The 26,394-nt window shown below is 42.4% G+C and overlaps 1 protein-coding gene across 1 annotated transcript in view; it reads left to right on the plus strand.

Moving 5' to 3' along the window:
* Window positions 1-313: 313 nt before the first annotated feature.
* The window catches only part of msh3 (mutS homolog 3), a 40,908-nt gene continuing 14,827 nt past the window's right edge, over window positions 314-26,394 (plus strand). The window contains exons 1-20 of the mRNA XM_022766919.1: window positions 314-561; window positions 679-802; window positions 1,140-1,459; window positions 2,869-3,099; window positions 3,614-3,730; window positions 3,840-3,957; window positions 4,046-4,185; window positions 5,162-5,328; window positions 9,026-9,135; window positions 9,418-9,532; window positions 10,477-10,561; window positions 12,163-12,272; window positions 14,092-14,224; window positions 15,779-15,966; window positions 17,023-17,191; window positions 17,434-17,498; window positions 19,159-19,275; window positions 19,552-19,659; window positions 20,634-20,748; window positions 21,123-21,280. Of these exons, the coding sequence (XP_022622640.1) occupies window positions 427-561; window positions 679-802; window positions 1,140-1,459; window positions 2,869-3,099; window positions 3,614-3,730; window positions 3,840-3,957; window positions 4,046-4,185; window positions 5,162-5,328; window positions 9,026-9,135; window positions 9,418-9,532; window positions 10,477-10,561; window positions 12,163-12,272; window positions 14,092-14,224; window positions 15,779-15,966; window positions 17,023-17,191; window positions 17,434-17,498; window positions 19,159-19,275; window positions 19,552-19,659; window positions 20,634-20,748; window positions 21,123-21,280 (2,825 nt within the window). The 5' untranslated portion in view covers window positions 314-426. The remainder of the gene's footprint in view (window positions 562-678; window positions 803-1,139; window positions 1,460-2,868; window positions 3,100-3,613; window positions 3,731-3,839; window positions 3,958-4,045; window positions 4,186-5,161; window positions 5,329-9,025; window positions 9,136-9,417; window positions 9,533-10,476; window positions 10,562-12,162; window positions 12,273-14,091; window positions 14,225-15,778; window positions 15,967-17,022; window positions 17,192-17,433; window positions 17,499-19,158; window positions 19,276-19,551; window positions 19,660-20,633; window positions 20,749-21,122; window positions 21,281-26,394) is intronic.

Below are 26,394 nucleotides of genomic sequence, written 5' to 3' on the forward strand. Positions count from 1 at the left end.
AGATAGTTCACATAATAATTAAACTATCACAGTGCATCAGTTTCATGAGAATGTTTTGGAGGCATAGTTTTCATCTGCAGTAGATCAATGCAGCCTCAAATAATAATAAAAAATTCCTCCAGAGCAAGACAAAAAAAGTTTTTCTTACATCAAATCAGACTATGTGTGCAAAAACCAGAGAAAGTTTGTCAGGATCAATAGTTTAATTTTGAAAGATGTAACCGGAAACTTCCTTACGGTCTTGCAATTGACTTGACGCTGGCTGCGTCATTTACGCGTCTGATGATCTCAGCGTATGCGCCGGTATGTTTTGAAAAGCCGGGGAGCTGCAGCTAATGCCCGGTGCTACACCGATGGGCTCCACATGTGCACATATTTCCATACATTTAGTTCTACTGTGAACCTCATGTAAGAGCAAACGAAAAGATGCCGAAGTCTCTGAAGAAGTCCTGTAACGCTCCGATCAGCAGATACTTCGCAAAGCTGAGCAGCAGCAACGCCTCCAACAAACAGTATGGGATTAAGCAGAAGCCTGGTGAGCACCAGCTTTCAAGAGGCAAGGTGAGCTGTGCTTCTTTCAAATAAAACGCACACACACGCACATCCAAACACACGCTGATCACATATGCTTAACCTGCTAATGCTCGTCACTGAACCGCAGCTGATTTTGTCCTGCAGCAGAAACTTTCCTCTGATTCCTCTGAAGAGGTTGGAGTGCCAACAAAACGAGCAAAGCTTTCTCTACAGGATCAGCAGGTGGAGGATTTGGACTGTGAGCCTGCAACCTGCCAGAGCACTAAAGGTCAGTGTGTGCACCTCAAACTGAAAATCCACCCTCCTCAACCCTCACCCAGGTCACCCACACCTCACCATTTCCAAAAGCATCAACTAGCATGTGCAGTGATGTCACGTCCCTCTGTTAAGTTAAAAATGTGAGCATTGTAGTTGCTTAAATTTAAAAATGGTGGAACTTTGACTAATGTAACAAAATATTAGTGTGACAAACTATCGATTAAGTGCAACCTCATGAAGATTGTCTATGAAAAAGAGTAAAATATTTCCATTTGGGAATTTCTTCTACGGGTTTATATTGATGCATGATAATAATCGTGCTTACGGTGTATTTCTTCTCCCTTCAGATACGAAGCTAACATCGGGTCGAGGGTCAGGCGGCCTCTGCTCCTCCACCCTGGAGAGGCTGAAAGGCTTCAACTTGATGCCTGAGCCCAGTATCAGGCACAGTGACACTCAGAGGGTGGAAAAGAAGATAGATGGCGCTAGCAGTGAAATCCGTGACCAAGGAAGCAGCGTTCGGCCTCCCCGGGATGTTCCTGATCAACACAGCAATAAAAACAGACTTCAGCAAGCACAGGGGGAGCATGGGGAGGAGGAGGAGCATGAGGAGGAGGAGGAGGAGGTTAAAGAAATGGACAGTTCAGGGCTGGCTGCTACAAAACAGGTACCCATTATAAATGTTGACATCACATCATTGTCACCAGAGTGTGCTTTGGGCAGCAGGTTGTCCCAGGGATGAAGGTTTAAGCCGTCATGATGGACAGCACCTGCCCTGCTCCAGTGTCCATGAGCAAGGCAGCAGCATAGGAGGGCAAGCAAAAAGTCATTTCCTCATATAGGATCAATTATGTCTTACACACAAGAGTTTGAGTTGTGTGAAGTGAAGAGCAGCACAAACCTATGTAATCGTATGTCAACTAACATCCACTGCACATCCCCAAGTATTATAATAAAGACAACAATAAAACCAGACTGATGAATCAGTCAGGCAAACATATCAGCTGATGTTAACTTTTTGCAGAAACATCATATTGGTGTATGAGTTTGCGTATAATTATCAAGAAGTACTTGTATTGAAACGCCAAAGATATGTTTGAGGTGATTTAAAAGTTGTGTATGCACATGCTGCGGTCACAATTCTATAAACAAGACGAGGCCAAAACCTAGTATATGGCGGGACCACGTATGGTCAATGTGCAAAATTGAGGATGCAGTTGAAAACTTGTGGAACCTGTAAACAACTGACATCATTGTGTCATATTGGCACCCGGCCCAGTGTCAGCTGGTTTCAGCCCTTTATGTCTTTGCTTTTCTCCTACTCTCTGTGCTCACACAGTATTTTAATACAGTCCAATTTCCAATGAAACTGTTTGAAATAACAACTGAAACACGACCCATTAAGACTACATGTTAACTTCCAAGCCATTTCCAAGCTGCTGCTCTGCTGCTGCCAAAATCCTGATTTTATAACCATGACGTCGTTTGACAAAATCACCAAACACATAGATTAAAGACAAAGACTGTGCTGTGATTTCGGCTATATTTACTTGTAAATTGATCACTCAGAGACAAAGTTAGAAGCGACACAATATCTATCTTATTTAGTCTCTCACAGTGCACCTCCTCTGCCTGGGTAACAAACTGCTGCTCTGCTCTCTCTGCCACTCACTGAACAGAGTAGACGTGAGAGAGGGCATTAGATTTGTCGCTAAGTCTCTAAATCTAGTGGCAAATTGGCTAAATTGGCAGCACTGCAGGCTGTCAATGTCCCTCTAATAGAAACTGTTTGTGCCATTTAATTTTGAAAGGGCAACGGCCAGCGGGGAAACTCCAACTCTGGTCATGCAATCCAGTATTTGCTGGGCTAGAGACAACAGTAAATGAAAGATGAAGTGATTGAACCAGTAAAGGGCAATAAACTTAGCATGATGTTGTTTTTTCTCTCACATGAGCAGGAAGTTGAGAACTAAAAGTTTTGATTGGGGAACTGTTGCATTTGTGGCATTTGTCTGGGTAAGCCAATGTTTTTCTGATGACCTATGAATTTTTCCTTTTTTCTTTTTTCTTTTGCAGCAGTTCCTCTTGTCTCAGTTTGCAAAGTCGGCAAGAGGAGGAGGAGGAGGAGGAGGAGGAAAGGGTACAACTGTGAGTCCTCCGTCGGACGCTAGCGCCCCCTCCAGACGCTCAAAAAGCACTTACACTCCCCTGGAACAGCAGGTCATCCAGCTGAAAGAGAAACATGAGGATGCCTTGTTGGCTGTGGAGTGCGGTTACAAGTACAGGTTCTTTGGGGAGGATGCAGAGGTGAGAACTGAGAGGCCTCCTCGTTAATGATGCAAACAGGACATTAACAATATGAATCCAGAATGTATTAAATGTATCACTGTCTAAAAAGACATTTCATAGTGAAATTATGTATCATTGCTGGTTAAAGGATGTTTACAGTCAGTATTAATGCCATTTTAACTGTGCCCTCTCTTTCTGTGAAATCTGTGTGTTTGTGTGTTTTTTTTTTGGTGACTAGCTGCATTTATATTTGTCCTAAATTTTACTTTCTCTATATTTATAAATCTGTGTCATTTTGGATAGGAAACAACATTTTTTAATCTGATTATTATTGACTTGCAAACCAGCACTTTACTCTAAATTAAAAGTTTAATTGCACCATTTTAAGACCAAAAACTCGTTTCAGTGAGCATGTCAAAATTTACTGGAATTTGGAGGGAAACATGTCATTTGGAGAAATTGTCTGAACACTCAGTTTCACCTCAGTTATCCTTTAAGGCAGCACACATGTCATCTTTGTGTGTGTGAACAGATTGCCGCCAAGGAGCTGAACATCTTCTGTCATCTGGATCATAACTTCATGACGTGCAGCATCCCCACACACCGCCTGTTCGTTCATGTCAGACGGTTGGTGTCCCAAGGACACAAGGTATGAAGTATGAATGAAGTAATATATTGTATATTGTTCATGTTTAGAAATTCAAACTGTCAGGAGCCACTTTGTTTCTTATCGCTACCTTATTGTCTTTAATTTCTAGGTTGGTGTGGTTAAGCAGACAGAGACGTCTGCGATCAAGGCCTCAGGAGCCAATAGGAATGCTCTGTTTACTCGTCAGCTCAGTGCTCTGTACACCAAGTCCACCCTGGTGGGAGAGGGTATCCTTGTAGGCTGTGAATATCTGTGTGCATGTGTCCTTATTCTATCTCTGCGTGTCCAAAGCTGTGTCCTTGACCGTTTTTTGAGATGTAAACCCGGTGAGCAGACTGGAGGATGTGGAGGAGGGGGCCCGTTCTGATGTGGCGTTGGACCCTGCCGACAGCTTCCTGCTGTGCATTAGTGAGAACTGGAATAAAGTGAAGACGCAGCTCACTGTAGGGTTGGTGGTGAGTACAAAATCTTAAAAACACCGAGGATGCAACTTGTTGCTCAGGTTGTTCAGTTTTAAGCAGATTAACAGTCTCAACAATCTCATTTGAAAGTTAAAGAAAGATTACATCTCAGCTTGTTTGTCAATACACATCAAGGGATTGTGTTATTATCCTGTGCCTCCTTTGTGTGTTTCAATGTAAATGATTGTTAATTACCGCTTTATTTGAACGTTATATCAGTTCTCTCAGTCTGTCGAGTTGACATTTGACATGAGTTGGCAATCCAATCTGTGGAGAAGGATTGGATGATTTGTGAGCCATGAAAAAATTGTCAGTGGTCATGTTTTGATTGTGCTTAAACCAAATTAACCCTCCCTCCAACATCTGTGGTCCTTTAGAGTCATGTGATGAAGTTCTATTCTTTCGCTTTATTTGTCAGGTATTTATTTCACAGCATCAGCCAAAAACAGACATTCCCATCTGGTCATTTTATCCATAAACTGTTTCCCGATTTAATTTCTATAACATGTAGGACATTGTGATATATAGCAGATTGTATATGCTGAAAAAGAAAACTGCGCCCATATCACCCAGCCCTGACATGGAGAGTAAAGCGATAGTAGAGTTAAGTTAATGTTGGTTACAACTGGGTTGTAAAGAAAAAGACAATTTCTTTGTCTTTGTTTTAGGCAACAATTATTATATTGCACGTTCATGTGAATCCTCAACTTTTCACTATTTTGAAATAGCCTTGACTTTGAAATCTTATCTCCCTCATAGTGACTTAATTTATCTTTTTATGGTGGAGCTACAACAAAGTCAACTTTTGTTTAAAAAAACAGTCTTTATTTTACGATCAGTGTGAAGGAATTATTTCATAACAACGTAACATTACCCCTGAAAGTCAGACCAATGGACCAAGCACCACAGGAAGAAATAGTAAATGCACTCAATGTGCCCATTCATCTTCTGCATGTGTTTGTGTGTGTAGGCTGTCCAGCCCACCACAGGAGACGTGTTACTTGACTGTTTCCCTGATGGTCAGTCTCGCTCTGAGCTGGAGGCTCGTGTCCTAAAGATCAACCCTGTGGAGATCCTGGTGCCCTCTGACCTCTCCGAACAGACCCACAGACTCCTACAGAGCATCGCGAATGCCAGGTAATCTGCCATCAGGACACTAGGGGGCAGTATATACCCATTTACCACATGACAGTATATTCTGAAGTGTTGAAGTGTGTGTGTGTGTGTGTGTGTGCGTGTTTGTGAGTTTAGTCTACTTCATTCTGAGGGATTGTGTTTAGATTTCCCCAGGCAGGCAGACAGTTGTTTAGTCTGGACTTCTCTGGGCTCAGTCTGGATGAGGAAATCAATGCAGGCTCATATTGAGGTTATGTGATAATGGCACTCAGCATCCTGGGTATCACTTCAGGGCTAAACAGGGTCCAACTGGTGCTTATATATTTCAAAAGTTCATAGACTGACTTTCTCCCAAAACTGTTTTTTACAGTACCGTTAGGTGATGTATTAAGTGTTTGTCATTGCTGAAACGTGTAAAGTAGTTATAAATGTTGAAAAAAAGTTCATAAAAGTTGGCTGGTGGCTCTGGAGGCCCCAGTAGGCTTTAATGTTGGTAAATGTATTTGTAAGCCTTTAGAAGTTTTTACTCTGGCGTCAAAGAAATAAACTCCATCGCTGTTTTTCCAAACTGCAGCTGCTGGGAAGTCAGACAGTGCAAACTATAGATACATTCATTCATTTTCTACCGCTTATCCTCTAGTAGGGTCGCGGGGGGGGCGGAGCCTATCCCAGCATCTTTTCGGGCGAGAGGCGGGGTACACCCTGGACAGGTTGCCAGTCCATCGCAGGGCAAACACACAGAGACAGACGACCATTCACACTCACAGTCACACCTACGGTCAATTCAGAGTATCCAATTAGCCTAGTCCCCATTTGCATGTCTTTGGACTGTGGGAGGAAGCCGGAGTACCCGGAGAGAACCCACACAGGCACGGAGAGAACATGCAAACTCCACACAGAAAGATCCCGCGTCCGAGCCGGGACTCGAACCCGGATCCTTCTTGCTGTGAGGCGACAGCTATAGATACATATGGGTATAAAAATGTATGGTAGTTTTACAATGTACATTTACAATTTACAAAATAACAGTATTCAGACTAATATTAGCTCAGCATAAGAACATGAGGTACAACAGCCAAGCTTCAGCCGAGTCTCTGGTGCAGCAGCGGACTTGCACTTGATGCATGCAGGCTGCTGTATGAAGCACAAGATCTAAATCGGCTGTATTCCAGAAACCTGTTGCCTCCCCTCATGCCACCATTTGGCTCATCTCTGCTGACAGTCTGCACCCAGCATGTTCACACCAGTGGGGACGTTCCTCTGGAGGCTTCCTGGGATTGTATTATGCTGTGAAAATGAAATGAGGAAGTGGTAGGGAGCGGATTAGTTTAGAAGGCGATGGTTGGATAAATGGGAGGGAGGTCTGCTGCTTTTGATTCCCTGAGGGTGCACATCGCTCATTGTTCACCTGAGCTTTCATTTTTCCCTCAGTGTAGATTTAATTCTGGAAGTTTTAGTTCATTTGTTTTCATTCCTGCCCCCCCCCCCCGACTGATTATAGTGGAGTTGGGCCTGTAAAGGCCAGTCCAATTATTGTGTTTGAACAGCACTGCTCTCTAGCGTTAGGCTTATCAGAGACAAGACTCTTCTCAGCTTGCATCATACAAATACAGGGCAGCTTTGTCCGTTCAGCTCAGACAGAAAATTTGTCACATTTCTATTCACACATAATACTCAGCTATGCAAGGCCCTTTACACATCACTAAGACATTTTTCTAGGTGATTTTTTTTTTCTCAATTGTGAGTCATCAAACTGAGAAGAATGACACTTAAAATGCATAAATGATTCTGATGTTTTGATGGAAATTAGCTTTGACACTTGTAAATATTACAGTAGTGTAACAGCAACCCATTAAAATATACAAAAGCAAGACCCACCCAGGTGAATGTTTAAAACAGGGGATTTTTGTGCCTGTTGACGTTACCTCGACAGCCTCTGTGTCCCCGGGGTGGGCTGATGAGACGGGCCCCAAGGCAACGGGCTGTATGTGTGTCCATGGAGTGGCAGGTAATGAGTCCCTGAGGTTGGCAGTAGCTAGGTGCAGCGTTCGTTGCTTTACTCATCCAACAGCCTGGAGTCATGAGTCAGGATGAGAGCGGTGACGGGGATCAGGACGACTGAAAAGCTCACTGGCGGATGCTGTCAATACAAATGCTCTTTGTTCGCTTTTCCAAAGATTTTAAGTCGATGACTGACACTCTTGAAAGTGAATATTACATCCTGGGTGTATGGTAAGACAGCAGTCATGTATCAGGATAGATCCCCTTTGTGTGTGTGTGCATGTGTGTGTGCGTGTGTGTGTGCGTGTGCGCGCTTTGTGTTCACCCTGCAGCAATAGAGACTAATCGAGAACCTTAATCTGTTTTGCACATTAACCTCTGATCTCTGGGTCTCAACATCCTGATTTAACCTTTAGTCATCTCTGCTTCTGATTGGTTCGCCATCACAGTGCTGCGAGCATTTGAAGAAAAACAAAATATTAAAGAAAAGAACCTTGTGGTCAAGGAAGTGGTGTGTCACTTCTTAATATGAAGAACAAACCCCTTCACCTCTCGGACTAAACGCAAATTACAATTTAATTAAATTTAATTTCTAGTGCTCATACTGTTAAAAATGGCGTTCAGGGTTAGGTTTCCTCTGTGGCTGAATTGTGCCACATAACTGACCATAACATCCATTAGATGAATTCTAATCACTTTGGTGATGACTTGTGTCTCACACTCAGTTGTGTGGTTTATGACCAAATACCTGCAAAATCATTGCAGAATTCCCATCAGCCTCAGCTGTACTTCGTGTTTACTGCTAATTGGCAAATGCTATCATGCTAACATGCTAAACTAAAGATGATTAACATTGTAAATAATCAGATCTTCTAAACAGCAGGTTAATAGTGTCATTATCTGCATTAAGCGTGTTGTGCATACAGTCATGTGCATGTCTGTCATTTTTCAACAGTGTGAGCACCAAAATAACAACAGATTTCAAATCAAATTAAAGTAATTAAAGTGCAACTAATGGTGGAAACACCCAAACTCAAATTAGTTTCCTGTGGAACCTTAAAGCAGACTGAAACGTCCGAAACCCAGGTTCCTGTTAGGGTTTTGCAGAAATGCTACACTGCTACCCACTGTCCCTGGATCAATATCTGCAACCGTTGATGTTCTTGTAAACCTCATAATATGGTTCAGTTGACTGGTTAAATGATTAATGGTCGTAGCTGCACTGCTGGCACAATATTCAGTTTATTGATCACACTATGTTCCACTTTATTCCCAGTCCGACCAGTGGCTGAAGTGAAAGATGATGTTTCTTCCGTGTGTGTGTGTGAGAGAGAGAGAGTGTGAGTGCATTAGGAAACGGAAGACAGAAAAATGCTTCAGCAGTGTGTCCAGAGCCACGTGCTTGCCTTGGTTGCCCTGGCAACAGCAGAGCGGACAAAGCAACCAAGTCCTTGAAAGCAGCAATGCCTAGAGATTGAATGGAACAATAGGGTGTTACGGTGGAGCAGTGGGGTAATGCAGGGGAGTTTGTGTGTGTGTGTGTGTGTGTGTGTGTCTATTTGAACAAAAGGCTTGCTGGAACATGCTCTGCTGCTGCTGCGTCTAATTCCTCTCACTGAAAGAATCATCTGATCAGATGTTAGACGCTGTGTTTCCTTCTTCAGTCACAAGCATCACTGACCTCTCGAGTCAATGCTCTCATGTTGCTCCCCTCCAGTGCTCAGGCCGATGACCGAGTGAGAGTTGAGAAGAGAGACAGCGCTCAGTTTGAGTTTGCCTCTGCGATGAACACAGTCACCGAATTCTACTGCCACACCCACGAGAAAGGTGCGTTTGTTTGTGCCAATGCATCCCTTATTTCTTTTGAATCTCTTTACATTTACACTCCCTTCAGCTACCCATATACTCTCACAGCCAATCAGATGTAAAACACTGGATGTGTCTGAGGAGTGGGCTTGTGATCACTGGCTGGGTTTTACCTGCGGTGTGTGTGTGTGTGTGTGTGTGTGTGTGTGTGTGTGTGTGTGTGTGTGTGTGTGTGTGTGTGTGTGTGTGTGTGTGTGTGTGTGTGTTTATATGTGTGTTTATATGTGTGTTCGTGTCCTCCAGGCGCTCGCTCTCTGTCGAGTGTAGTGTCCTTGGAGAGCCCAGTGATCTGCTGTCTGGGGCCGCTCATCCAGTACCTCCAAGAATTCAACTTGGAGAGAGTTCTTAGGAGTGAAAGGTACACACAGACCCGCATACACAAACAAACACATGGAGTCAGCAACACAGGCTACAAGCTTCATCATTATCAAGCCTTCCCAGTGGTCAGTGAATTCCTGGGTCTACGTTCAATTTTGAGAGTTAGAGTCCAGTCAGGAATGTGAGGGAATTTACACATGACCCTGAAGAAATATAAAAGACTAATTCACAACAAATTTTACACTTGTATTAGTTTGAAGTGCAGCATTTATCTCTTTCTTTTCCCCCCTTTTAAACCTTTTGAGGTGAATGCTAATATTGTATAATTCATGCAAAGTCATAGTAAAGTTGTGGAATTTTCACCGTCACAATCATCACATTTTAAAACTTCCTCCCTTTTGGCAAATTCACTCTCATGTCTTTAAGTCCTGCACTTTTAAACAATAAAGTAGTGGATCACTGTCTGCTTCATGGCTCATAATAATAAGACTTAGCTTCAGAAGCCATCTGACATTTATAAGAATGATCTCTCTCACCAATTTTCTCTTCCTGAAATTTGAATTAACATTTTCAATGACATTCTCCAACATCACATATGAGTAAGTGTTGTTAGAGATTGTAAGTAGTAAGATGATGAGGTGAAGGTGCAAAAGAAAAGCGTTCTGACAGCGACCTGAACTCTGTGTCTCAGTTTGAAGGGTCAGTTCACCCATTGTTCACCTTCACAGGGATATTCCAGAAAGTATTTTACATCAAATTTCACACTTTGATTGCTTTAAAGTGCAACGTTCTTCCTTTACACCATTTACAACTATTTACAGAGTGAACACCAACATTTTACAAGCCAAAAAGACAATTTTCACAGGATTGGTTTTGAGTTATAGAAAAGTTGTGGAATCACTTTTAAAATCTTTTCCTAAGAAGAAAAATTATGCTATTCACATTATGCACCTGTATTGTAATAATTTTTTGTGCTCCACACAGCTCATTTCTGCATCTGTCCTGCAAGTCGGACGGCATGATCCTGAATGCAGCCACCCTCAGGAACCTGGAAATCCTTAACAATCAGGTAGAAGTACATCTCAGCTGGCTGTTTACACAGCACCATACTGTTTAATCCTCTGGTGTATAAACAGTTTTTAAAAGCCAAGTGTTAAGTCTCATGTCTGTGGAGGGAAGTTACAGGTCTTCGTTAGCAAACATCTGTTGCCACTATGAGATTCACATTTGTAGTTTTAAGTAAAATATTTTAACCACTATTGGTTGGATTGCCGTGACATTTCATACAGACATGTATGTTCCCCCTTAGGATGAATTGCCCTCACCTTTGTGATCCTTCAACATTTCATCTGCTGCCATCATCATGTTAAAATATCACTTTGTCCAGTAGTTTGGTTTCTGACTAAAAACTAATAATATTCCCAACAACCTCAGCAGTGCTTTGCGTTGTGTGCTAATGACAAAATGCTAGCATGCTAACATGCTAAACTAAGATGATGAACATTGTAAACATTATCACCATCTTGGCATTTTCATTGTGAGCATGTTAGCAAACTGATGTCAGCATTTAGCCTGATGCATCCTGATGATCCTCTTTCTGTCTCTATGAACCCCTGGGGGAAATATCTGGTTGTTCGGATGCTAAATGCCCCACTTACCAGCTAGTGCATTACTGTGTCTGTCTGCAGTTTGGTGCTGAGCGGGTAGGATACAGCGGGCTTTAAGAGCTTCTTCGCTGGAACATGACAAAATGAGAATCAATCAAAACATTTAAGTTGCAGGCCAGACAGCTAAACAATGAAACTCATGATAAAGGTCAGTTGAGGGGAGCTGCAGATTTGGGTGATAGTTCTCTGAAGGTTCATCTCTACAAGCAACCCCTTTTATATTGACACATTGCTTTCACATTGTCGTTTGATGCATTATGTTATGTCCCTCGTTCTCATTTTTGTGACTTAAGTTTGACTCGTGTCTGAGCCTCAAATCAACCGCTCTGGTCAGAGCCAAGTCGAGAGAGACAGGTGATGTCGTCATGAAGCTTGAATATGAAATATTTTACATTCCCTTCAGTTCAGAAAGCTCAGGGATTAAACCGGCTGACCTACTTTATTTGCGTTTTCCATTTTGGGGTGTGAACAGCCAGCCCCGGTAGAAATGTCACCAGGTAGACAGACACCTTTCCGCATGATTTTTGTACAACCTGGGGAAATCAGTTAACAGTCGGAGTTGTACACCGGACTGTAAAAATTTTAATGCGTGAGAGAAGTTGAAGGAAAATGTTCAGTGACTAGTCAGACTTGCGTGGGTGACGGCTCAAAAGTTCAGCACGACTCCGCTGCTGTGGCATGTGTGTCGGACGAGTAGACATTCTGCACAGCGCGTACACACACACACACACACACAACGTCACACACACGCATAAACGTCACATTTGGACTTCAAGCCCAATTTGAGCTTCTTACTGCATTTCATTACTAATATCAGAATGCCTTTGTCTACTTATCTTTAAAAAAAAAAACAAAACATAACAACACTGGATTATGTCATTTTGCACATTTAAACTCTCGCCCTCTGCTCTAACTTGTAACACCATGTGGGCATTATATCCGAGCTGCATGTGTGCATTACTGTATGTGTGAGCTGTGTTTGTGTGTGTTCTTTAAATGACAGGCAGATGGTGGTGTGAAGGGCAGTCTGTTGTGGGTGTTGGACCACACTTGCACTCCGTTTGGGAGGAGACTGATGAGGAAGTGGGTGAGCCAGCCCCTCACAGACCCACAGTGAGTACAGGGTCCCCTCTGACCTCTGATGAAGCACGGCTGTCGGTGCTGAACTGTTCTGTCCCTGTTCATGACATTCAGTTTCACAATGCCACAAAATGAATCGGAACACACCCGCATTTTTCCTGCTCTGTGAGACTTGCCCTGAATTAAGCCTCTCAGGCAGCGCTTATACCACTTTCATGTCATATGGTAGAGATGGGAAAGAATCCCATGTTTAGGATGTGCAAGTGTTCATGTTATCAGACAACTAAAGACTGAGGATTAAAATGCCGTGCGCTGATGATATAACATTATATCCATTAAATCTGGGTTCATGTACCTGGAACAACTGACTCTGGCTGACATGAACTCCAAACATTAGCTATTAGATATTCGACATTAACGCACCAGTACTACCAGGCTGTGCACCATCCCTCTACTTGTTATATAGTTAAGGGTTAAGGTTAGAGTTAATGCTGTGTGTGTGTGTGTGCGTGTGTGTGTGTGTGTGCGTGCGTGCGTGTGTGTGTGTGTGTTTCTTTTTTTAAATGCAGTGTTGGAAAAAAAAGAATTTCCTCCTGTGGGACAATAAAGATCTGACCTGAATGGGTTTGGCGCAGGCTGCAGACGGCAGGTGCACACGGCTTGAGGGAAAGCACCTCCAGAGGCCAAACTTAGAGTAAAAAGGCCAGGACCATTTTATATGGCACATATAAGTAAGAATTGTTGGAGAGGATTTAAGAAAGCATCCTTAATGTGAATACTGACTTACTTTTCACTATGCAGAACAGCTGCTCCTATTTTCAAAAACACCACACGCTGAAACCACACAGAAAAAGATGAAACTGACTCACAGCGCTTCTGCTACAGACAACCTCTTAGTTCTAATACTGCAGCATTATTCCAGTTCTCTCCTCTGCAGTGTAATGTTATTATCCATATATTGATTGTGTGTGTGTGTGTGTGTGTGTGTGTGTGTGTGTGTGTGTGTGTGTGTGTGTGGCCCTCCCTCTCTCCCTGTGCAGGGATTATAGCCATGGATCGGGCACTGCTCTCAGATTATACAGATAGCCCCTCTACAGAATTTCAACATCAGTAAAACCCAGATTACACGCAGCCACGTTAATTCTAAGACACACGCTGCAGAAGCACACGACACAGACACTCATGCACATGTGCACGCAAAGACACATGTGCGAGTGCGTTGTCCATTTATTGCATCTCTAAGCTTGTCTTGATCTGCTTTTTCAGTCCATTTTCTCTGGATGTTTATGCCCATTGAATGGTTTTGTGGTCTTTGTCTCTTTTATAGAAGATTTTAATAAGCGGTTATCTGTAATCCAGACAGCAAGACAGCTGTTTTAAAACTTTTTTGAAACAGGTTTTATAAGCTCTCACCTTCAATATTGCTTCTCCATATGGCTCCATTGTAAAATGTACTGTAAAGATTTTTTGACTTAATTAACAGCATCTACCTCTTCTCCACAGAGGATGTGCCAGAGATCCCATACAATAATATTATATTATTAAGAAGCACAAAGTGAAGTAGCTGAACTTTCTATGTCACCTCTTTCATGTGTGTTTGACTTGATGGCTGCTGGCAAACTACAACACATTTCTGGATTTATGATGAAGCTAATCAGTGGCAGTTTGGCAGTTAGTTAGAGAAAAAGTGCCTCTCACTCAAAGCTGATTCAGCCCTCTGAATGACAAATTTCTGTTGCTGATGATGGGGATTGAACATTTTAATTTATTTGACTGTTCACTTTCAGTCTTGCCTTCCTAATTCCTGTTCCTCTTTCTATCCTCCCTTCCTTTTACTCCCATGAACCCACAGATCCATCTCAGAGCGGCTGGATGCCGTGCAGGAGATCTTGGAGTCGGATTCTCTGGCTATAAATTCCACCAGGTCCCTGCTGTCACATCTACCCGACCTGGAGAGAGGCATCTGCAGCATATACCACAAAAAGGTAAGAAGTAACGAAACTGGCAGAGGTCAGAGCATGGCGCATGAGATTGACACCGTCTCCACCAGTGTCCACCAGATTACAAAAGTCTTATACAGGTACAGCAGACCTCCCTCTTCTTGCTGTTTTGCATAAAAATTAAAACCAAGACAATTTTCTCTCTCTCTCTGTTTCTGTCAAACCCCTTTCTCTCCCTCTCTCTCTCCCTCTCCCTCTCTCCATCTCCCTCTCTCTTTTATGGCATGCCTCTTGATTAACAACAGGGAACAGTGGCCTCAGTGGCACTTACCTGATTGTCTGACACAATCTCATTTCCCATCGGACCCATCTTCGAAATGTCAGAAGGCTTCATCCCACATCCCACGTGTGTGTGTGTGTGTGTGTGTGTGTTGTACAGAGATGAGAGAGACACTCTGGTCTGAGCTTGATGTCTTGTTTCACATTCAACTTTCTGACTCCCTCATATATTCTTTAAAAGAAATTTATGAAATGTCACTGAACATGCACGCACGCACACACACACACACACACACACACACACACACATGCACGCACAGAGTCCTTAATTGTCATTTTGCCCATCTGTAGATAAATGGACCTGTGTGTAATGGCCTGTGTCTCTATGGCTCCATTGACATAATGGGAGGGAGGGCACGCTTATGGTCTGCACTCACTGTCTGTTTGGGTTCATAAAAGAGCAACAAGGAGGCTGCTGACATGGAGGACCATTAAAACTGCAGCATGTGATTAATACCATAAACCATTTTCAGTGTGACTCTCATTAACCTTTCATGACTTGGCACTACACTGTGACATCATCAATGTCTATATGAAGTCAATATAATTTACAACATTGCTTCTCTTCAGAGGTGAAATGCAGAACATTGATTAATCATTAAGTTAATTTCATCTTAAATGATCACCAATTTTATTTTTAAAGCCACAGCATTGATCTTAAGGAGACATAAAACTGTAGCTGCTGTATACAGCTGTATTTCCTACATTGTGGATTGTCGTCAGTTACCAAAGGAGCTGAAATTTGCACACAATAAAGTAGATAAATGGCAGCGTTTGCTTATAAGTGAGTCAGAGTTAGAAGAAATCAGTGAGTGGAGTCCTGAATAAACCCAGTGTCTGCATTTCAATGACATGACACAGACAACACATTAAAGCAGCTGTGCTATTTAGTTTTCTTTTGGGTGGGGTGGGGGTGGGGGGGCACTGCGCTGGCTATAATCGATGGTTGCTCTTTAAGCTTGGCTTCCATATCCAGTGCAGATGAGATTTAGTGATCTAATCTCACTGGTGTACACACACAAACACATACACACACTCACACGCAAACACGAAGCAGTGGAGAGCAAATGCGTTTTATGTTAGAGAATAAAGAGTATTTCTTATTTCTCATTCATAAATAAATGTTACAAATGCAGCTTCATACAAGTGAGATGAGCTATGCCAGAAGCACCATGACCTCAAACATGTACGCTTCATTGAACATTATGCATATCTTTGTGTGTGTGTGTGTGTGTGTGTGTGTGTGTGTGTGTGTTTCAGTCCTCCACGCAGCAGTTCTACCTCATTAGTAGCAGTCTTTCACGCCTGGGGCTGGAACTGCAGGCCTTGCTCCCAGCTATCAAGTCTCAGATCAGCTCGACGCTGCTCCATGGCCTCTTGTTGGACACTCCTGATCTGCTGGCTCCAGCACACAACTTTCTCAAGGTGCTCAATGAAAAGGCAGCCAAGTGAGTATCCAGCAGCGTGAGAAGGAGATATCTGGAGAGAAGAGAGGAAAAACTGAGTATTTTGCATGAGATGCGTTGAGAGAAGAAAAGTACAGAGAAAGCTCTTCAGTGCATTGCAATATAAAAACACTTTTGGACTGTGGAGTTAGCATAGAGATATCTCCAGAAAAAGAACAATAGCCATTACAGTATTCATTCCGAAGTCAGGGAAGAATGTTTTGCACACAAAATAGTCCTTACTGCTGCTGTTGAACAAAGCTTTATAGGAGACCGATATGTGACTCAGTTATTTGTCGTTGTTCATTATTGTTCATTACAAAAGAATACGGTCAATCATGTCAATATTATATGGTATTAAGTTGCTTTGTTGTGCACAAGGTCTGTTGGTCAATTTATTGACTAATTCGTTCAGTGGTAACGGAGAGCTTAGAAAGATGCAGTTAGTTGCTGCCACACTGTACCGTGTGATTGTTCTGTATTATCTTTATCTCAGAATTAAGAAAAGGGGAAACTTCCAAGCAGCATTTGCCAAGCCTTGAATGTTATTTTATTTTGCATATTTTTACATGGACATAGATGGGAGAGCCAGCAGATGTTGTATTTGAATATACACATTTGAATACTTTGATTATTGTTTATTGATTATTATACAAATATTTCATATTTCAAATTTATAAATCTCTGTTGATTCAGCCACTGGTGATTCTTCTACGATGGTTTTAATTCGGTTCAGTTGCTAATTTCATTCAGCTTGATTCACTCTGGTGCACAGTGTTAAATCTAGAAATAAGTCTTACAGGGTGACGTGGGAATCAGAAAAACACACCACAGTACCAGAACACTGAGCTCAGGAGTGCAAGATACAGTGCAGGGGATGATGTTGGATGTCTGCTGTCACTCCACATAATGTGTGATCAGCAGTTGGCATAGATTACCAGAGTGAAGGAACTCTGTGACACATGGATGATTTCTTTTCACCCCACTTTTTTACTACTGAGGGATCAGGCTGATCAGCAGGCTCGTGTCTCAGAAAGCGTCTCGTATGTATTTGTGCAGGTCGGGGAATAAGACCGAGCTGTTCTCAGATCTGTCCGGCTTCCCGGTGCTGCAGGAAAGGAGAGAGCAGATCCAGACAGTCCTCAATGAGATTCAAGACCACCGAAAAGAAATCCGACTGACGCTGAAGGCCCCCGCATTTGACTACACGACCGTCTCTGGACAGGAGGTAGCGTCTGTGTGTGTTTGAGGCTGAGAGTGAAAGACAGGTGGGAGGAGATTGATGGCCTGATTTGGGTGAAAGTCTGACTCATGGTGATGATCTGATTTCTATGCATGTGTATGTTTTTGTAACTGTGTGTGTGTGTGTGTGTGTGTCAGTTTTAATCAAAAGTGACACATTAATTTGTCCGTCTGCTCAGGCCTTATTTATGAAAGTCTTCCTCCTTGCTCTTGCTCCTCTGCCCTCAGTTTCTGATTGAGGTGAAGAACTCGCTGTCATCCACTGTACCACCTGATTGGGTCAAAATCAGCAGGTCAGCTCACAGCTGCAGCGCATACACACACACACACACACACACACACACACATTTGTCACCTGGAATGATTTGACAGTGGCAATGACTGTCTAAAATTTGCTCTATGGTTGCTCTGAGTGTTGTCTGAGATGTAGCTGTGTAACTGCAGATCTTTTTCACTCGGCGATGTAATGGAGAGAGTGATATGTTATGCATTGTCTCTAGAGTATTTACATTTACATTTACTCATTTGGCAGACGCTTTTAAGCAACCGACAAGGGAGGGAAACACTAAAGCTACAGTGCAGTAGGAGAGTGGAGAGAAGACAGTGGAGAGACCTTGAAGGAAGCATTAAGTGCTAAATCTGTTCAGTAAGGTAAAGTGCAAGGAGATCAGGTAAAGAAGTGCACAGTAAGTGTGAGCTAGGCACATCAGGGTGTAAGAGGTGTTAGGAGAGGAGGTGCTCTCAGAGAGGATGAGTCTTCTAGAGATTCTTGAAGTTGGAGAAGAACGCCCCTGCTCTGATTTGGTAGCTCGTTCCGCTATCAAGGAACCACAAATGACCGTGCCAGACGACATTCCTTGGAGGAATACAGGAAAAACCTGTATTACTGAGTTTAAGTAGGTGGGTGCACATCCAGAAATCACTGAAGGCAAACGTTCGTGACTTGAATTTGATTCAGGTGACCATGGGTAGCCAGTGGAGGTCAATGAGCAGGAGCTGAGTGACATGTGCTCTTTTAGGCTGTTGTTGTTGATAAGTGTTAATAATAATTTCAATAGATGGCCATAAAAATGCATGTACCTGACTGGGTGGCAGATGTATCTTCAATTTGTATGTGGACGAGACCGTCTGCTGCAGGAGTCCTCGTTCGTCTCGTCTATGAAGACGCTTTATGACTCTTGCTGTATATTTAGGTTTGTTGTCATGCGGCTGAATGGATTTGGGAGTATTCAGACACCTTCCTGATGGTACAGCATGGTGGATAAGAATCTAAACATGCATAATACTGTAAATATATATGTCTGTAACAAGAGCCAACCAAAAACACAGGTAGTTGAATCAAAAGGGTAAAACAAGCCAACTGTGGTGCCACACAAATGATGAAAACGAAGTGTGTTAACCTGCAGGTGACCACAGCAAAATACCTGCTTTCATTTGGTGATGGAACTAATCCAAAATGGTTTAAAGCTGCAATAATCAATACGTTTCATATTAACAATGGATCAAAAGCAATTTAATGTGAAAAGGGAGAAATATCACCTGACTCTAAAGTTCCTTTCAGCTGCATTTCGCTCATTATGGTCCACATCTCACTCTCACGGTTCTTCTTAACCTCATATCCAGATGCAAGCAGGCATTAAACCCGCCGCGCACTTCCTGTCCAACACAAGGAGTTAGACAAATGCAGTGACTAGCTGATGAACACAGTAGAGCATTTAGCAGTTGAAGAGCCAGATATTTCCCTCGGGGGTTGTTGGTAAACAAAAGAGAGCTAAAGGAAAAGTGAATATTGCTAATATTGCCTCATGTCTACTCCATGTGTCGCTCACGAGGCCCAAAATGGGATAATGGTGATATGGTGTGGTAACCAATCGCACCTGAGTTTTGTCAGATATTTGATATTTGGACTTAACAACACTCCAATCAGCTGTTCTCCACCTTCTCCCACTGCAGCACCAAGGCCGTCAGCAGGTATCACTCACCTTTCCTGGTGGAGCGCTACAAGAAGCTGCTGCAGCTCCGGGAGCAGCTGCTGCTGGATTGCCAGAGGGAGTGGATCGGTTTTCTGGAGTATGACACACACACACACACACACACTTGCATCCAAACACACCTGATCATAAACTCAAATGACGAACTGCTCAAAACATGTCAGTCTCTGGTTCAGAGAGATGCCTCCACAGCTCTCAGCCTGCCAGAATTAGTCAGTTTTAGTCAAGTACACTGTCAGCGCCGCTTTGTCAGAACACAGTATGCACTTACCTTAATTTACACTTGAAAATCTCTCTCTCTCTCTCTCTCTCTCTCTCTCTCTCTCTCTCTCTCTCTCTCTCTCTCTCTCTGTAGTCAGTTTGGGGAGCACTATCACACCATGAAAAGGGCTATTAGTCACCTAGCAACCATGGACTGTCTCTTTTCGTTGGCTGAGGTGGCTAAACAAGGGGACTATTGCAGGTGATGTCCTCTCATGATGACCGTAAATATTGGTGTGTGGTCTGTGTGTGTGTGTGCGCGCATATGTGTGTGTGATATTGTGTGTGTGTGTGTGTGTGTGTGTGTGTGTGTGGGTGTCCTGTGTCATGTCCTATAGTCTCAGACAGGCTGTGTGTGGGAGTGTGCACTGTGCTCAGCAGCGGGCTTGGCCAGAACGCCAACATCTCTCCCACACACACACACACACACACACACACCTTTACATGTATTGTCTATTTCTACACATTTTAGTACTTTAGGTTTACTTCTGTGTCTTAGTGCTGCAGGTCCTCTTTTTGTAGTGTGTGGAGATTTATGCCTTTGTCTTTAACTCTTTATCTTCTTTTTTCTTCGATTCATTTAAGGAAAACAGGCATCTACTGGTTGTCTGTGTGTTATTTTAACAGAATATTACTGATGCATCGGCAGGCCTCTTATCACATCTGTGTGAATTTTGCAGATAAAGAAAAAGAAACTGCAGAGCTGCCATGCTAAATGTTTTATTTTAAATGATTTAAATTTGACTTATATTTAGCATCCAAAATGAAGTGTTATATTTACTGTCACTTCCATCTTTGATAGTAGTATATTGTTTATATGAACCGAGATATTTCTTTATCTAAAAATGTTTAATGTGAGATGTTTTTGTTATGACATATAGGTTGATATATTTTTATCCCCATTTATTTATTCATTTTTTTTATTTTCTTCAAGAATTGTTATCATCCATTAAAGTTCAGAATCGGTCAACTCTAACATTTATACCTTACATAAAGGGGAAAGGGAAAACATGGTGCACAATATTATAGTGGGATTCAATTTCAGGGCACCCATTGGCAGTTTAAATGGTAATGGCATTTTTAGACATGTCCTGAATGGATACTGTGTGTGTTTGGTGTGTAGGAATGTGTTTTATTGTACGTGCCAAACTGACTGAGTGTGTTCTCCGTGTTCAGACCAGAGGTGTGTGAAGATCGGCGTCAGATCCTGATCAGGGACGGCAGACACCCTGCCATAGACTTACTGATGGGAGAGCACAATCAGTATGTGCCCAACCACACTGAACTGCAGGTACACACACACACACACACACACACACACACACACACACACACTCACTCACTAACTCATTGAGACAGTTCTGAAACAAAATTGCAACAGCGCGCACAGAGACGTGCTCACGCACACATAATTACACATGATGCCCACACACACACACACGGACGTACGCACACACTTCCTCGCTCGGTGCTGGAGTGGGTGTAGGTTAATCTTGCAACAGAAGCACAAGCCAGTAGGAAGAGGAGCCAAGCTTTCGGTCCACCCACCTCCTCAGCTGTGCGGGACAGCATGCAAATATCTTATTCTGTCTCTCTCTTCGTTCGCCTTCTGTCTATGTCACTGTTATTATTCTCTCCTCTCCTCTCCTCTCTCCTCCCCTCCAGGGTGATGGCAGGAGAACTATGATAATCACTGGTCCTAATATGGGGGGTAAGAGCTCCTACATCCGCCAGGTGGCCCTGATCTGTGTTATGGCTCAGATGGGCTCCTACGTCCCGGCCTCTGAGGCCAGTCTGGGCATACTGGATGGCATTTTCACCAGGTATGAACACAAGCACATGTGTAACTTACCTCTGCATTTGTTACGTGTTTGACAGCCGTGAACAGACTGCAGTAAACAGACGCAGAAATAATGATAAACTGCATTTTCAACTTCAACTTGTGCAACAGTAATTAAATTAAAATGAATGCACAGTGCTTTAAAAATCACATTATAACTCACCTCTAGTGGCATTTAGCCATACAGATACGTTTGGCTTTATTTGTTTTGAGATAATATATCTGTCTCTGAGATTTCTGCCTTGCCTTTAATACAATGGGGATGAATGAAGTTTTGTTTTTGATGTTAAGAGCTTTAAAAAAATGCAACTTTGTTCTGTATAAGAACATCATTTATAGGGAATAACACATTAGGACTTATGACTTAAGTTTCATCCCTTTTGCTGCCACACCAGGTCAAAGATAACAAACAGAACAGAGCCTAAAACAGCAGGAAGATCTCGTCTCATTACGAAATATGCATAAAGTATGTTTTGTGAAACAATGCGCCACAGTTGAACTTTGTAAAGTACCAATATTAACATCATCTAATGACAAAGACACAGCTCAATCTACACACCTAAGAAACATGACTGGGCCCTCACAAGAGGTTAATCTATTCCTTTCATTCACACTTGGATATTCTAAGGAATCAAATAAAAGAAGAAAAAAAAAAATTGGTCATATTCATTAGCATATAGGTAGATAACTTTATTATTATCATTTATTTTGTGTTCAGTGTATTTGTTACTATTATAATCATTATTCTTTTTAATATTATTTCAGGGGGTGGGGGGAAGGTTGGGAGGGAGAAGTGGTGAACATCGGACGGCTTGGATGGGTGGGAGATACGAAAAACAATTTCAAAAAAATTTCGGACCCTTTCACAATCCTAAAAAATACATTTAAAAAAAATTCAACAGTCAAATCTCTGTCCAAAACAGTTTCCACTGGACAATCCACAGAACACGTCGTTTTCAGTGGGACTGCTGAGGAAGTACTCCATATGAAAACTGTCGAGAGCTGCAGGAGTTAACTGGAAAAATATGTTTATTTGTAATTCGGGCGAAATGACACTTATCTAAATATCTGCTTGTGAATTGGCTTCATCAAGCAGAGTGGCTTTAACAGGAACAGGAGATGAATAGAAGCAATCATTCGATCCAGAAAAAATGATCACAGCTCACATTGTAACATTTTTTTTTTGGCACAAAAGCATGTCCATGTTTTCCTGGCAGGCATATTAAAGATGGGACACACATCACAATTACATATATTATATATATTATTATTATTATATTCCTAGTCCGTTGTGTAAACGTGACATAACAGCAGCGTCACTGCAAGCTACAGCCTCTCTTTTTACAGACGCAGGAACTCACTCAAGAAGTGACACCTGAGTGACTTTTTCCAGCCTCGTCTCCGTCGACATGGAAGACGAGGACAGTGACCATGACAACACTGGCGGAGCACAACACACTTTCACCCCTGCAGATTCTGTCTTATTAGTGCAATTAAACATCAGGACACTGGGGGGGGGGGGTTGTCCTCAGGTCATTTTAACAAATGATGCACCAAACACCTCTTTCACCTTGTGTCACCTTCACCGTCTGTGTCATGGTTGAGTTTATTTTTGGGACAGACACTGATCCTTTCTAATCCCATTGTATTCCTCACCACACAGGAGGAGGCGTGTGAGGTTGGGAGGAAAAAAAAAGAAGTTGTGTAAGAGTTGTTTGACAAGGCCAGCGTCATTGTTCTGTTGTGGTTCGGTACGATGTGGCTCTCTGTATCGTAGGATCCCTCAGACAATAAGGCTTTGTGGGAGGAGATCTTTCTTTGCCGCTAATGATTGTTCTTATTATGATGAGAGCAGCAGTAAGCTCCGCATGTAGTTTCCAGCCCTGACTACATATTAGTGTGGAACACAGGCCAATATACTGTATGGTCTGCTATTTTGCCTCTGCTGCACTATGTGATTAGACCTAATGGCTTGCAGATGTGGGTAATTGTCTTTTTTTTGTGGGTTTAAGCATGTTCTTATGTATTAGCCCAGTGGGAGCCAGCCACTTGTCAGCACACCAGAACTGTGTGTGTTTGTGTCCATGTGTGTGCGCGTCTCTCTTTCCTTGAGAGAAACAGTTTGGGGGGGGGTTTGGACTTCATATTAGGGTTATTAGACTGGCCGGCTGGGTAGGGTTGAGTGGACAGGAGTGTACTGCAGATGATATATTTTATCATCCTGTAATCTGAAAACAAACAACAGGAAGATTCAAAGTAAACTATAACTATTTATTATGAATAAAAAGGCTGTAAATAAAAAGATTAAATGCTACTAAAATCTGCAAAACACTGTAGTTTAACATTTTTAACTATATCCAAAGGACATAATTTAGGAGCTCTTTTGTGTTTTTTCTTCACTTTTATCTCAAACATTTTTACCACAAAAACAATTTTTATTTCCTTGTAAACTAAGGTGGTTGATGTCTTCTTCCAGCAGGAAACGACAACTTTTTTAGGAACATGGGGACACAAAATGTGACTGAAAATCTGTTTAGAATGACCTGTTTTTTGGGTGAGTCTTATGACTTTATATTAGCGAGTAGTAGATTTAGTATAGATAGTATAGATTTTACAGGAGATGAGTGGAGAGAGCTGAGGAGTGAAAGGCAACAAAGCTCTGCAGCTGAACTCGAACCGAGGACGTTACAGTTCACGGTCAACACCTACAAACCTCTGTGCCTCAGTTGATCTGTTTTTATGAACATCTTTGAAGATTTGAAGACTTTGAATAAGAGAGTAATTGGTGTCATCTTGAGGTTGGAGTAATAGTGCGGGGTCAGGTTAGAGAATGAGTGTACTTCAGTCAGTGAAGGTCTACATATATAAATCAGTACAGAACTGTGCATGTACGTGTATCACTCTGTTGTTTAATGGGGTCTCTGATCAGGGTTTGAGGTTAATATTATCTATTTCTGCATCTGAGAACTAATTAATGTCCACATTGAAAACGCACACACGGCCACGCTGCATCCGCTGTCCTCTCTTCACCTCCTCTGTTACCTCTGTCGTCCTCTCTGTTTCTAATTGGACTGCTCAGCCTCCGTCTTATCATCGAGTGCAAGGATCCTGAGGAGAAACGGTCTTGATAATAAACGCTCAATCAATTCCCACTGCTGTGTCAAGCATAATAGACGCAGCGGTGGGAATTGCTTCATCTTGTGTGTTTGTGTATATGAGAGATGTGGTGTGTTTACGAGCGAGAGGGAGACAGAGGTGGAGCGAGAGCTTGTGAGTTTTACCAGAGTGGAATAAGCAGACTTTGTGGGTTGGGGGTAATGAGATGGTGCGTAGGTGTTTAATGGGATATCCTGTCTGAACTGATCCAGATGATTGATGATCAATGAGGATACAATGAATAATCTGGTGATTGGTGCTGCCTCACAGAGTCTTGGTTTTATTTTCCTGCCCACTGCACTGTGCTGCAGGGTTTTTATACATATGCCATACAGTTATTTAAGCATAATTGTGTGTGTGTGCATGCATGCATGCGTGTGTGTGTGTGTGTGCGTGTGTGTGCGCGTGTGTGTGTGTGTGTTACGTGGCAGCAGAGGGATGAATATGTGAATTTGCACGTATGCAGCTGCTGTGTGTTTTCTTGTTGGTATTGAGTCCTGAGGGTTATAGAGCACTTCTTCCATCACTTCATGGTTGTTATGGAAACAGCAAAAGGAAGCAGAATGTAAAAGTGTGTTTTGAAAAAGGACCTTTTATCGACCATGGACGCCTAGCAGTGATTATACTGTGTTTTACGTTCACAAAGTATTTCACAAGCTCCTCTCCATCAGAAATTGCTGTGAGATTGTTTTGGTTTTTTTGTTTTTTTTTGTTTTTTTTGTGGGGGGTTGGGTGGGGGGTGAGGGGGGGTGGGGGTCATAAATGTGACTAATATGCAGAAAAACCTCACAAACCACAGTGGGTGTTTTGGTGCCAACAGGTCTCTGTGTAACATCATCACCTAAGTGGGTGTTGTAACATGTTGAGCATGTGGAGAAATGCAGTATCCTAAATCGACTCATTTGTTCCTCTGAGTTTTTATAGTGCTGCAGTGTCGGAGAGCCTGTGCATTCTTGTAGGCGTCATATAGGGCTGTTTGGGCCTTTGGTGTTCTGTAGGACCTGGAGGTTTAAACCCGAATCAGACATGATTCAAAATGGTCACACAGCCCTGAGGAGAACTAAAAATAATTGAAAGATCAGGTGTTAATGTGCTTACATTGATCCTTTGCTTTGGCACTGTATGTACCACATAAAAAGATGTGCGTTGCTTAGCTTTATTCTTTATTTTTAAATCTTGACGTGGATAACAATTAGCTTTACACAAAGTGGTTTCTAGTCTTCTGAAATCCAAATAAAACTATCATAGAAATGACACAGTATCACTAGGCCCATGGATAAACAGATTCCTTTATTGTTGTAATGTAGTAGCAGTCCAGACATTAGAAACAACAATTAAAAACAGAAAAGTGTTCAAACTAAACTCATTTAGAGTGAAAAATATATAAATGAAATAAAGAATATATTTATTTGCTGTAAATTATAAAACTGTAAGACATAAAACAATAGGATACAATATAAAAGCAGCTGATATTTCACATTTGCTGAGTGGTCCTGTGTACAAGTAGTGTAGTTAAGATTGTATACATACAGAACAGCAGTAGGAATGTAAACATCTGTGCAGTGTTCTGTAAATGTGAGTATTGCAGTGCAGATAGTCACAGGGGTCAGTGTCGGTGTTTGGCAGTGTTCAGTTCTCGTATGACTCTGGGGTAGAAGCTGTTCTTTAGTCTGTTTGTCCCTGATATGATGGAGCTGAAGTGTCTACCAGAGGGCGGCAGGTCAAACGGATGATGTTCGGGGTGGGAGGGTCGCTGTGTTTCAGTATGTCGGCTGCTCCGCTGAGGCAGCCTGAGCTGAATAAGTCAGAGAGCAGTGAGCGGCCGATGATCTTCTGGGTGGTATTAATGACCCTCTGAAGGGCTGCGGCTGAGCAGCTGGGGAACCATACAGAGATGCAGTATGTTAGCACACTCTTGATGGAGCAGTGGTAGAAGGACAC

Source organism: Seriola dumerili, unplaced genomic scaffold, assembly GCF_002260705.1.
Source record: "Seriola dumerili isolate Sdu_G_001 unplaced genomic scaffold, Sdu_1.0 BDQW01001090.1, whole genome shotgun sequence".
NCBI lineage: Eukaryota > Metazoa > Chordata > Actinopteri > Carangiformes > Carangidae > Seriola > Seriola dumerili.